At 38.3% G+C, this 14,578-nt stretch overlaps 1 protein-coding gene across 2 annotated transcripts in view; it reads right to left on the reverse strand.

Annotated features, from left to right (window-relative positions):
- CEP112 (centrosomal protein 112) overlaps positions 1–14,578 on the reverse strand; it is a 161,781-nt gene that overhangs the window by 36,797 nt on the left and 110,406 nt on the right. For both annotated transcript variants that reach the window (XM_069872763.1, XM_069872762.1), the window contains 2 exons: positions 4,844–4,906; positions 1,483–1,632 (listed from right to left, as the gene is read on the reverse strand). In XM_069872763.1, the coding sequence (XP_069728864.1) occupies positions 1,483–1,632; positions 4,844–4,906 (213 nt within the window). The remainder of the gene's footprint in view (positions 1–1,482; positions 1,633–4,843; positions 4,907–14,578) is intronic.

The following is a 14,578-nucleotide window of genomic DNA, read 5'->3' on the forward strand; positions in this document are numbered from 1 at the left end:
TGAGGACTTGAAGCATTTGTCTCAAATTGACCCAAAGTGTGGCCATATGCAACCAAACACAGATACTCAGATTGGGTTTTATAGGTTGCAAAAAGGGGTGAAATGCTCTTAAAAGTTTCACTTATTCCTTTTCACTAATGTTTAAGGTACTCTTTAAAAAAATAATAATCAATACTAAGGAGATAGATACAACTATGAAATAATAACAACTTAGAAATCTCTAACTGGCAGAGAGTCAGGAATTTGAATTAACATCAAAATCATGTGTTATGGCATCCACATCTGGATATCACTTTACTGACCAAATCCAAAACTTCTCTGAGCGTCTGTTTGTTTCTGTAAAAACGTATTTCTCTCTCTGAAAGGAAATAATAATTGGAAGGTCTTACAGGAAGTCACCCAATACCATATAAAGGAAATTGCAATCTGTTCTTCCATGTTAGTTTAAATCAATGTTATATTTAGCAAATGCCCGGTTTTTAACGATAGTCTTCAATAGCTTGGATTAGATTAAGTCTTCTCAAAGGCTTGTACTATATTAAGAATTGCTTTGTCTTTGAAATGTTTATTTAATCATCCCTCAAGGTCTTCAGCTTGCCCTTGGTTAAATGTTGCTCCCCCTCTCCAGGACATCTAGGATTCATCTTTCAATAAAACCAATTTTTTTTGCCCCAGGCTAATAAAAAGCAAAGTATTTCTGCATATGCTTGTCTAGAAGTATGTGTGGTTCTTAAAAATACTAAGTGATGGAATAGTAAAACTACCTCTTTCCGCTTTCCGAAGCACACACTGCTGTTTACCTTCCTCAGAATTTTCTGTTTGGGTATCTGGTTTTCAGTAAATTTCCATTAAATCAGAGGTTTCAAAGGAAGATTGGTTTAAAAGTACGATATTAATAACACTAAACAAGCATAACATAACAGCAAGTATAACAGCCCCTGCAATTTCTTCCCCAAGCTGACAAATTCTTACAAAACATATTTGCAGAACCAGCACTAAAACCTCTCTGGGACACTGCACAGAAAACGTATGCAGAGTTCCCTTGTGTTTTTTATGTATTTCATTACATTGTGAGGTAACATTAAAATTGAGGTTAAAATTGAGGTTATAATAGCTGAACAAAGATTTACATGGAAAAGGCTCTCATACAATCTATGACCATTAGTCCCAATAACTGTTGCTACCAACACTTGAATTATTTCTACTGGATGTGATGACAATATGTTATAGAACCTGTGTCAACGCTGAAAGAAAGAGAGCAGGAAAGCTGCAAGTATTCTACTGAAGCGGATAGATTTGACTCGCTCAAACCCCAGTGCGTGTGATCAGCTAGAGGAAAGATCAGGTGCCTCAAAGTCATGGTCCAGTGAATGGAATTAGCGAACGCTGTGTGAACAGGAATGATACCTGCATTCATCTGCCCACTGCAGAACTTTTAATTACACTCAGCCAGTAGCATCAGTGACTAAAACGCCAGATTACCTTGACTACTCTGTCGTTATCTGTAATCAGCTGGTGCGTCTTATCGTCAAACCTTTGTAGAACTTCCTGAAGGTGCTGCTCCGCGGCGAGCTTCTGCTGGCTATTCTCCTCTTTCAGAGAGGAAATGGTTGTCTTAAGTTCAGCTATGATCTAAAAAAGAAAACAACACGCTAAAATCTCTCTTCAATAAAAGGCACGTATTTTGTATGCCTTCACGCTCGGTACAAGCATGGCATTGGCAAACTCTGCCGCACAAGCTAAATATTTTGAATTAACATATGACACGCTAGCAAGCATGACATTCCACGCAGAGAAAAAGGAATACAGGAAGCTTCAAATGACAAAAATTGCCAAATACAAAATATTTGGAAGCCTTTTCCACTACGACATTCCAAAATATTTACTCATGAGAACAAAGCACATTTATGATCTTCAAAATAGAGCATGTTTCCAGTCTTCCACTGCACTGAAACCAGGCCTGCAGATTTACATAGTGATGGTGGGGTTCATTTTCTAGAAGAATACTTTATAGCTCGATACTGCAGAGAAGAATAAAACCCAAACTTAAATATTGGACTGAAATTTAAACTTGATAATGAAATTTCTGAGCTGCTGAAAAGAGCATATTCCACTTAGCAGTACAGTTGGGACTTGATGCAATATCCAGGATCCTTAAACGAGACCTTTTACATATTAACTCATGATTCGTTGAAATGTACTTTTTTTATCACTGTGGAAACTCATAACTAAACCTGATCCTTCAGGCCTATTTACAGAAGTTTATGCTGTCATGTAAGTCATCACCCAGCAAAGCACTTAAACATATGGGAGAGTCACTGACTTTAATGTACATATCCAAGCTTAAGGTTAAGCTGCTGTAGCAGCATAATACAGCCTAATTCTGAAAGCTTTTCAGCACGCAGGCAGGCAAATCAGGGAGAGACTACCAGAGTGCTCAGATTTGTGTGTTTGCGAGGTCTCCTCTAACTATTCTAAGGTTTTTTAGAAAGACCCTGGACTAGCATAGGAATTCTGAAATGCATGCAAGGAAATTTCTGCATGAATTGATGGAGAAAGATCTGCTTTGTGCAGTACTTCTCAGAGAAAAAAAAAAAATCTGTTTACTTTGTATAAACTTCAGAGGAAATTTCTTGAAATATCTTCTCTGTGTGGGTGTTAAAAGCAAATGTTCCAAGAGGCCACAGAGAGTAAGATTAGACAGATGTTGTCAGCAACATGACCACAAGAAAAGCTGCAATTGACCTATCATTAATACCAAACTATGAAAAAAAAAACTGTGTTCAAGTAACTTTAGGGATTCGATTCAAACCCATAAAAGTCAGGAAATTCAGACATCAGGGTGAAACTCCTTTATTGTGCCAAACAGCCCTGACAGGAGATGTATGTGTTGTGGCTACCACAGAAACGCGGGGAACGGCCGTTCTGGTCACTGGGTCCATCTCGCTCCAGTAAAGAGAACAGTGTGTTAGCTACAGCAAAGCCCAGCATTAAAAAAAACCAAACATGCCTCCAAATTTTTCCATTTTAGCACTATTCCACAGGCCAATAAATTTCAATCTGACAAAATTGATTGTGACAGTTAGGTTAAATAGTTATTACCTTGCCCTACACTGCCTAGGTGTTCCCACTGTAACAATTAAAGCAATTTCCCTCACTCCTTGTGTAAAAATTCAGAAATGTTTAAGTTATTCCACCTGTCTTTAATGGAGGGACCAAGACCCATTTTAGTATTGACAGTGAACTGCATCTGGGATTGAGAGGCTGAGGCTTGATTACACTCACTGGGGCATGACAATAGCATAAAAATGACAACAATAAAAGAGAAAATAGAGCTAGCAATGAAAGGGAGCTCTTCCTTAAGGCCTGGCATGCATTAAATGTTACTTTTTAAGCTTTAGCAACTTTCTGGTGGTCAGGTTCAGATAACAAGATGAAAAAAAATCATGGATTCTTTTTCTTGTTTCTTTTTTTTTTTAATAAATAAGGCTATCAACAAATTACTACAAAGGAACTTAGAAGAGCACTCTCTCTGATTTATCATACAATCATGGAACTGGTGAGGGTGAAAGGGACCACCTAAAAGCAAGGTCCCCCAGAGCTGGTTGCTCAGGATCATGTCCTGTCCAGTTTTCAGTATCTCCAAGGATGGAGACCCCACAGCTTCTCTGTATGCAAATAAATGTGCAGAAAATACACATTAGGCTTTAGAAACATAATGTAAAAATATATTTAACAATGATCCCAATAAATACAGTCGCAAAAACTGCAGTTAAAAAAAATTATATTCCAATGAAGTTTCACTGAAATAACTAAAACCAAGATTTTGGACAAGGTTTACAGAGACTCAAGGTAGCTGAAAATCTGAAATGAGGAGCATTTAAATATTTGAAAGTGCTCATAACAAAGTTTGCAACTTCTCCTCATTGTCTCACTGATCGTCTCTGCCCAGCTTGGAGGCTTCTAAACCATTCTTTGTAGTATTTTGATTGATTTGAAAAGAGTATTATTAGACTATTATTACTATTGCTGAAAACACACTTTGCAAGTTAAAGGCAGGCATTCTGCTGTGGTTGGGAGGAATGAGAAGAATGACACCTCCACATAAATCCTCATGGCAATTTTCTTATTATTTAAAGCTTAACTTCTGGTTGCATCTCCATCATTTTTCACACTTCAGTACTACCTGTCAATCAAACTGAAAGGTGAACTATTTAAAAATCATCTTGTCTTATAATTTTTAAATGTGTATGTAAATTCAACACATGTTTTCATCTTCCACGTTCAAATGACTACTCTGAAGAACTCAAGTCAAAATCACTTTGCTTCCAGGACACCGAAATTCTTCAGAATGTTATTGTGGGCAAAAACATGGAACTAGCTAGGAGCGATGATAAACATCAGGATGGGACAGTTGGGACTGCGGTTCTGCCACCAGCTGTGCAGGCAACCACCACCTCGTGACACGCAGTGCAAGTCCTGGTTGTGCAACTGCTCCTGGTTTTACGAGATGGGATGGTTGACGAGGCCCCCTCACTTTCCCATCTCACTGACTGAGGGAGGATTCAGTCCTCTTGGGCCCTCAGGATTGGAAAAAGTAGATGAAAAAAAATGAAATTTAGAACTCAAAAAAACCCCACGCATTTTTTCAAGTCAGCGTAAAGCTTTGTGGTTTTTGAAAGGATAAAATCTGCAAGAAAGACATTGGATATTTGATTTGGGAATCAGTCATGGCTTCTCTTGATCGTCAAGACCTACATGTAAAAACAGAATTAATTACACTTTTCAACAAGTTTCCAAACCAAATGGATTCACACAAGGTTCCTGCCTTCTCACAACCTACCTGGGAGGATGTAGCCAGCTTCTGGCTGTACTCCTTCTCAGTCTGCCTCAGCCGGCTGTTTGCCTGAAATACACACAAAAGGCAGCCAGATTAGCTCAGATGAAGAACGTGTACAGACACTTTGCCACCGACCCCTCTGCTTGGCACCTCATCCACATGCCTATCGCTGAGCGGCTGGGACCCACGCCAACTCCAACGCCCTTTTGTGGCAGCCAAAAAACCGCAAGGGCTTGCCTTTGATCTTGGGCCAACTATTCATCACTTAAAAGAGGGGAGAAATTGTACCTCTGCTGCCAATTATTAGAAAAACATAAAGACTTCTGCAGATTTAAAAAAAAAAAAAAGAGTGAGTGAGTGTGTGTGTGTGTCTGTTAGGAGGAGGGAGGCAGCACACATGAGTTCGTCTGGGTGACTTCATTTCTGAATGAAGAGAAAAGGAAAGAAGAAAGACTCAGGCACAGGCTGCAAGGATACAACACGACATGGAGGACGTGACTTCATGGCTCAGCTTGGTGTCTGCAACTGCCTTTTGTCCCACTGCATGTCCCTTCCTATTTAAAGGTGGTGATGACTCTGAAAATTGACCCCCACATGCAGCTGAACCAACCAGGAGATGATGGACGTACAGCTCTTTCCTTCTCCTAGCATTTTTTTCACAATTCAAAGATAGAGAATCAAACATACTGAAAACCAAGGCTGCTTTGCCATAGTGGAATCCAATAAGCAAATATTTCTATAATTCTGGGGAAAATCAGCTCTTGTGTTTTTTCCTCAAATACTTTAATTTCAGAAATAATTCAATTGTAACAATAGTTCAAAAAAATAATTCCAATTTAACTCCAGGACAAAATTCTGATTTTTTTTGTTTTTTGTTTTTTTGCTGAACATCACATTATTATATTGATAGACTGTCCTCAAAACGCTGTCCTCGGATGAACTTCTAAGCATGCTTGTGTTCTTGGCTCTAAAATCTGAGGACAGGTGTCTAAGGAAAACATTTTCTTAGGGGGACAGAATATCATGAAGCTGAGTTCTGAGGCAAATTTAAGCTGATTAAGTTTTCAAAATCTATCTGACCTCGTGTTCAAATCTTTGATCTGTCATCCTTAGTTTTACGGCACAGCATCCAGTGCAAAAACACATGCTCCTTCAGCTGCCTGTGTGCCAGCACCTCTCTTGGGGACCACAGAAGCCACAGGGGCCCCCCAGAACCTCTGAGCCCTGCATGGATCCAGCTGCAAGACTACAACTCCAGTCCTGCAAACACCAGGGATTTCAGTCAAGCAAATAGTCTTATTGATTTTACTGGACTATAAATTTAGGAGCTTAAGGTTACAGAGAGTTTTTGCAAACCACCACCAAGCGTGATAGGGCTCAAATCATCTCGTACAATCCAGGCAGTTATGTGTGGTACAGCTTAATATAAGTATATTACAGCCAGTTAAAAATAATCTTGAAGTTTACAGGATACTGCAATTTAAGATCTTGAAGCCCTTCAAATTTCAAGATTATGAAACATATGGAAGCCTCTATTTCATCTGTTTGTTGATGCTAAGAAACTTATCAAAAAATTAATCAAAACCAATTACCAAATATGTGCATAATTTTTAGAGAACACATTTTGGTTGTTTTTTGGTATAAACATAGATCATGGCACTAAATATTGGTTTAAAACAATATACAGAAGAAGTCTGGAGCACCATAAAAACTAAATTCCACTTTTTCTAGGTTTACCATTTAAAGTGTGCCACAAACACTGTAAGGGCACATTGAGGGACTGCATAAATATATATATTTATAGAGAGAGAGAGCAGTCACATAGCAGTAGTTGTGCCAGCAGTTACGCATGCAGCGTTTCTCTTTGTACTTAGGCTGACCCATGTTAACACTCTTTCCACTGTATTGTCATCCAGTTTCAGATTACGATTTACCACCGCTGTATATCATAAAGTGACTGAAACAGTTCAGGGAAAAAAGTAAATTACAGTATAAATGACTGTTACTCCCAGAAAGGGAGAGGTACCCGTCAGCAGGGCACTGCAGAGATCACATTACAGCTCCTCTCACTCAGCTTGCCTGGGGTAAAAGTCTTCATCTTTCATAGAAGCAGCTTTATAACCGCCTGAACCCGTAAGAGAAATCCCAATAAATAATAAAACACCACCCATAACTTTCATAAACAAATTAGAACCTTTGTTCACACCGCACAGAACCAGGATGACCTCTGATAGACATGACAGAGTCCATCCAGATGAAAGATATCCTGAATTTCAGTGTTCAGTTCCTAACTAAAGGCAAAGACAGTACATCCTACCAGTCTATTTAAAGGCAATTACAACATTTTATCTTATAAAAGCTTTAACAAATTCCAATTAGCAAAACATATAAGTTGCCTCCCAGTCATCAACCAGCCACAAATTCCTGTATTTGCTTGCAATCCCAAACATTCTTATTTGAGGGGTCTGATTTTCAGAAGTAATGAGCTACCAAAACTTCAACTGGAAATAGCAAAAACACATTCAGACTGGTTTTAGCTGTCTAAAATTGCCTATCTTGACTCTGTAGCACTAAAAACTACAGACAGCTGCTGACTCCAGCTTTTCTCTCTGGATCTGTAACACTGTACAGATCTTGCATCATCACAAGCAGCACAGGTAGCACCAGCCGAGCTCTGAAGAAGGCAGTTTCTAGAAGTTATAGCACACTGGTGAGCTGAAAAGTTCTAATCCATGGTGATGCACAGGATGCACATCATCTTTCAGTGCAGAAATATAAAACTTCTCTCTTTTTAAAGCCTGCAACTAAACTAATTTAATACCTCTCGACTACAGGCTGTTGCTTTGCAGCCTAAGGAGGCATAAAAGCACATTTTTTTACTTATTTTTTGTAAGAAAAGTCTTGCTGTAAACTAAATACTCATATAGCTGCATATGATGAACATTGCAGAGGATTTATGTCACATCTATCTTGACAAACGAGGGGGTTAGAAATGGCAGGGTGGACACAAGCAGTGGTTTCCTGGGCTCTTTCTTTTATAAGAGGTTGCTCGGCCATGCATTGTATGAAGCAGAACCTTCTTCTGTATTATTTGAAGGGCATTCCCATGCTTTCAGCTTACATGCTATGTCAGAAATATAATGAATAAGAATCCAACTGGAAGGCGAACATTTGGAGGGTCAGCCAGTATTCATTAAAGTCTAACTCTTTTTATAGCAATGGGCAGCGCTGCAAATACAGTTAATGGTCTTAAACTAGTTTTCCGTGTGTGAGAGGTAGCTGTTGAAATTCACACTTGGCAAAAACTTGTCAGAAATATCAATTGTAATATCCATTTTTATAATAAAAAGGTTTAAATTGGATAAGCCATAGAAGAATCCCACTGATTCAAAAATTAACTCCTGCTTAGTTTCACACAGTTAATACATATTTTAGCTAAAATTATCTGATTATGGCAATTTTACATGCAGTTATTTTATATTACAGAGTGAGGACTTTTGCATTAAAAAGATTATGTCCTTGTTACAGTTAATTGGTTTTAAAAACCAACTATAATTCTATAACAAGCCTTAAAGTATCATATTGTGGTTGCTGAGCAAAACTGCACCAAATTCAAGAAAACATTTCACGTAAAAATTAAAACCTGTATTAGCACTATAGATGTGGTATCCGAATTAATGGATGCTATTCTAACACAGTCCCATTTTCATTTTTTCCTTTCATGAAACAGAACAGCATTACTAAGAATAAAAGAGCAAAGGATCTACGACAGAGCCACATCACAAAATTATACAATGCCCCACATTAATTACGAAGTTTTTATATGCTGTTTTTAAGGTGTAAGGTCATAGAATAGTTTGGGTTGGGAGATCATCCAGTTCCAACCCCCTGTGATGGGCAGGGACACCTCCCACTGGACCAGGCTGCCCATTAATATGAAAACTAACTCCTACAACCTAAATGCAGTTAGATCTGGAAGAGTTAAGGATGGATGGTGAAATCCTGTTAATCTACATATGAATTACAGTTTTGTGACTGATTGAGTAGTGCTTCAATTTGATTTCAAACTCCTCAATACATAAACCAACAACACCCTTCCCAACAAATCTCTCCAACTAGAGGGTTATATATACACACCCATATTCACTCACAGAAAAGCAGATTTAAGAAATCTTTTTGGGGTACTAGATATGAAATAATCATTTCTCAAAATGCCTGCAGCTAGCTGAATGATGGCCATGCAGACGCTGATCCTCCATAATTAGTTAGATAAAAGTGTAAGCAAACTAAAAAAAAATGGGGGGAAAAAAGACAGGAAAAAAATCAAAGGGTGGGGGAAGGAGAAGAAAGAAAACTTGCTCCAGGGAAGAAGCAACTGTTCTCTGATGTGCAGCAAAGAATTTAACATCAAAGAACTAATGTAAATGGGGCCCATTTACCTTAAAAAAACAACACACCACTCCACATTCTGGAATAGTTCTATTTAAGATTGACAGCATTATGCTTTGTACCAAAATTCAAGATTGCGTAATTTGACAGATGTCAAAAGAAAATGACCTTCAGAATGGCTAACGGTAGCAATTTTTGTTATTAAGGATGTTAAAACATTCTGTACAGTATCTGGTTAAATTTCAGAGATTAACAGATCACCTTTTAAGTTCATCTGATTGTACATAAAAATTTCATTTCAGCCTCAAAGCATGGAACATGTATTTTCCCTTTGTGTCTCTAATACTGCCAGTGGGTGACTCTCTGCACTGATCCTCTTGTTCTTTCTACTGTTCTCCCCAACAATCAGTTAGCAAAAGAAAAGCCAAATCTGCTTGTAACAGTGAAAATACCATACCAGTTCAAATATGTAATTTGAGCCACCCGAAAGACCATTAAAAATAGTTCAAGATCCAAGATGATGTTAACAGAATAATTAGTCAAGTTCCAAATGACTTCAAGGGGTTTGAAAATGAATGATAGAAATCCCAATCTGTCATACTCACAAATCCTATTAATATTCTACTTTACATTCCATTTTTGTACGTCTATAAATCTTTTCCTTTTTTCTTTAAACACATATCTTTAGGAAAAAAAACCCTCTCATTCATGTGCTAAATACTTTTCATTGGGAAAAAGCCCAAGAAGGACTAGAAATGAATTCGACACTCTACCTGTATTGCCTTTCTGCAGTGCATTGCAATTCTGTGCTTAATGGGGCCCCCTGAAAAAATACTTGTGTGATTTATGCATTAGGAAAAGACTGATTTCCAGTCCTTACATTTAAACCAACAGTATATTTCTAATCATTCTGAAATTATGGAAAGAAATTAAATACAGACGTTTAACTCTCCCAAAAATTTCTTCCATGTGACTCCACCTGCATGGTGTCTGATTCCAAAGTTATACCATCCTCAACTGGTACGCAATTACTAGCTTAATCTAAAGGTATTAATAAGCATCTAAATATTTCCAAGGGTTGCTGACTTCTATTCAAACATTGCAGCGAGTCGGGAACCTTATTTAAAACCAGCTGCACGATTTGGCCTACCAAACAGGTCTTGTATACAATACAAGGTTTCAAAACCAGATTATTAGTCTTGGTTTGCCGCATAAAACTGTTCAATAACTTAAATGTACTTTATACAAGATGATACTGCATTTAAAGGACAGACAGTGAATTGTAGTTTAATCTGAAGAGGACTGTGACATCTTGCCAGAAAGCTGGGATGCAGGTGGCTTTTCCATTATAGCACAATTCCTTCTTTTGCTCAACTTCCAACTGAGATGAACCCAGTGAAGATGCTGAGACTGCAATGCTTTCCCCATTAGGGTACAGAAGCCTGGTTTTCCCACAGCTACGTACCAAAACCTGGTACAGCACAAAGACATTATTACGATTTTTAATATTTCTGTTGTTCTTCTGTTCTGTCCGACTAAATTAAGAGGGTTATTTAAAGTGGGTTTAAGGCATTGTATCAAAAGTGGAGGCATTTTCTTTTCCAGAGCCTTAACAAATAAAACCTGGACCCAAGAGGAATTATTTGAGCTTTTACAAGCTGCCGTTATTCATCAGAAACACTGGGCACCTCTGCTACACAGGCACCTCACTTGGTCATATGCACTCTGTCTCTCTCTCTCACTTGAACATAAAGAAGTTTACAGAATAGCTGGTATCACTCAGGCCCAGATGTTTTTGGTACCCAGACAGCTGACACCCAGTAAAACCACGAAGGGAAAGGCTGCTAAACATCTTTGAAGAAGCAAGTCAAAGCTAAGTTCTTCCACAAAATGAAGGTAACGATACTAAGATGTGACACTGATCCATGATTTGATTCCATTAAAATCTACTTCATATAAGCTTTACAATACACAATGCTTTCAGAAATCAGAGATTAGAGACTCATGCACTTTATCATTATGTATCAGCTAAGTTTATGTACCTTGATTTTTGCCAAGGAGAGACTACAAGGTTCCTGAAAGGACTACAAAGGGCTAAGAATGTGATTTTTATGTTTTTAGATTCTCCACTGTTGTTTTAAGTTGAATTTTGTGGCAATAACAAACAAGTGTTAAGCAGATAATGACTAGAAAAAGAATCCTACATTTGTATAATGTCGAGATAGAACCTTGTTTATTAAATAGAAGGAAAACTGGAAACAAAAGGACAGACTCTGTATTACTAAGTTAACTAAGTATTACTAAGTTACATCATTAGATGAGACCCCATCAAAAGTTAAGCTTCTGCAGTTGGAAAGACAAACACTGAAAATACGACAAAATCCCCCTAACAAATCTATGATCTGAAGCAATCAGTGTTCCTTAGCAAGATTATGCTGGATTACTTTTTGTCGTTTTAAATACAACAAAGCTTCCCAAAAAGCACGACAGCTTCACGGAGCCAGAAAGCATTACTGTGCTAATGACTAACTTCGCGCAAGTCCAGCAATGAAAAGAGAATGAAATATATTGCTCAATCATGAAAGCAATTAAAAACATAAATAAGACATTGCGAGACTCTTAAGATTCCTAATGTTTAATTATTTATCCATTTGCCATCCTGCAGCTGTAGGTCAGAATTAACTCCTCTGAACTAAACACAGGGAAAGTCTTTTGGGGATTTGTTCCTTATTCATTTTCAAGCAAACACCCAAATTCATTTCAAATTCACACAAGAACTGCAACAGTTTCACCTAAATCAGATTTTCTACAAGTTAAACACCCCCCTACACTCAGATGCGATTGTGAAACTACTTTGATCTCTGCTCCCAAATTTATTGCTCTGTGTAATCCATGACAAAATATAATGTGATTTACTGTATCTCTATACGACAGCCCAGCAGCTGACAGAACTTAATAATTTAGCATAAGAAAAAAAACTTTCTGGCACCAAAATATACAAATCATAATTGAGGCACTTTAGTATCACATTACAATGAAGCACACGCAGGCTGATCATAAGAACTTCAAAACAATTAGAATTCTTTCTCACCCACTTAATGAAGGTGGGTTTTGCTCCGTGACACGCTCTGCAGCTGTAAGCGAGTCATTTTGGAATACTTTTGTTTCTTTGCATTAAAGACTCTGAAGGACTAATAACATCACTTTACCCCTTTACTATTTCCCAAACAGTCCTTCCCCTCAAAAAAAAAGAGGGGAGGAGGGGGAAGGGAAAGGCACCTGCAGCTTTTCTCTGTTACAAAGATAAGAAGAAAGAGCAAATAAGTGTAACCAACGTCTTCAAATTGTGCCAGAATTTAAGTATGCAATAAAGATGTTTTATATTAGCCTGGTCTTTATAACTGAGCATTTTTTTCTAAAATAAAGCTATAGTGAAAAATTTAAATCATAGGATTGTTTTGGTAGGAAGGGACTTCAAAGCCCTGTTCCAATCCCTGCCATGGGCAGGGACACCTCCCACTGCATCAGGTTGTTCAAAGCCCCATCCAACCTGGCTTTGAAAATCTCCAGGGATGGGGCAGCCACAACTTCCCTGGGCAACCTGGGCCAGGGCCTCCCCACCCTCACAATAACACATTTCTTCCTAAGATCTAATCTAAATTCCCAAATACTGACTTAGGCAGGGATGTCATGGACAGGTTCTACAGGGCAGCTTCTTTCCTGGCTTGGGGGACCTGAGAAAGTCTTTGTGTAGATGATGCATTACCCCAGAAACTTTCAAGAAAAATAAGAATGTGGAGCTCACGGCATGGGATGTAGGAGAAATTTCCACTTAGCATTCACTAATTCCAGGTAACAAACACCAGTTGCCATTGTTTGCATAAACAAGCCCATTAACAAGCCCCAGTGAAATCAGCAGTGATCGCTGCAGGTACCAGGATCCAGTACCAGGGCACTGGTTGCAGGATCTATGTCTCAGCCCCAATGGGGCACCCAGACCAGATGGTATTCATCCAATCATTCTGAATGAATCTAAGAACAAATTGGCTTGAGTTGTTAAAAAAAAAATAAAAATCTCACATTACAGTCAGCTACTGTACTGGAGGAAAGTCAGTGTTTCTCCTAATGTTATACCGTACTCTGGGATGTAAAGATAAATAAAAGTGGTAAATTAGAGAAAACTGTACCTACATGCCATCAGCCTTCTCCAAGGCATGTAGGGAAAGGAGACAATGAGGTAATGATTCAATAAACCTAAAATATTCAATAAACCTAAAATAATAACCAATTGTGCATTACAAGATAAAGTGTGTGTTACGGTTTGTCTGAATAGTGAAAAATGGCTTGGGAAACTACTGAAAATAATTAGAACGGTCACCTTGCCATTGGAAGAAGCTTCCTGCACTTCATAACCAGGAAAGTTAAGATCGAAACATTAGTTGTACTGAAAAGACCAGGTGTCTCCTCCGGAGTGAGGCTCATGAGCCACCGAACCCCTTGTCCTCTCCAGATACTGGTTGCAGAGACTGCGTGAACGTGGCCCCTTCCATTCCCCCAGCACCGACAACAACCGCATCTGGGAAGTTAGAAGTCAAATCCCTGCTTACTCCCATTAGTGACTGGTTACGAACATGCTGCTCATCAAACCGTTTAATCCTCTTTTGAACCTGCTGATAATATCTGCCTTCACAGCTTCCACGGGAATCAATTCAAGCAGCCCGCTGTTTAGAAAAGTACCCGCTTTCACCGGTTTTAAATCAATCTCTTATTAGTTTCCAGCAACTACGTCCAAGTTCTTGGGCAGTAAATAACAATTCAGCATTCAGTTTATCCACCATCTTCATGATTTTGCAAGTCTTGATCTTCTCAATGTACATCAAGAGCTGCATCCTTGAAGTTAAAGAATTGAGAAGAAGCAGAGAGTATCCTGCTGAGGCAGTACTACAAGTTGTGTATGGGCACAGACTTGAAAAGAAAAAGGATATGGAGAAGACAAAAAACTTCTGAGATAGGCACCGTAGATTAATACCAGCTGGTTGGAAAAAAAAAAAAAGCAAACTCCTCAAACAACTACCTGACTATAACTGATATGATAGGGAGTGAATAAAGTGCACTGAAAGACAGGCCACATGATAGAGCTCGAATTTTAATTAAATCGGTCTTTGCCCTGTTGAAAGCCATCTTTCTAATTCTGTACTTTGTCATAATTTATCATTTAGCTCAATTATGCTTCTTCTTGTCTGGTTCTCATTTCTTAACAGTATTGCATCAGCCACTTTAATTTTTAACCCTATGATGTTATTTGTGAATGCAAATAATCTGCTGCTTGATCTCCTCTCCAAACATTAA

Source organism: Phaenicophaeus curvirostris, chromosome 19 (genome assembly GCF_032191515.1).
Source record: "Phaenicophaeus curvirostris isolate KB17595 chromosome 19, BPBGC_Pcur_1.0, whole genome shotgun sequence".
NCBI classification, from domain to species: domain Eukaryota; kingdom Metazoa; phylum Chordata; class Aves; order Cuculiformes; family Cuculidae; genus Phaenicophaeus; species Phaenicophaeus curvirostris.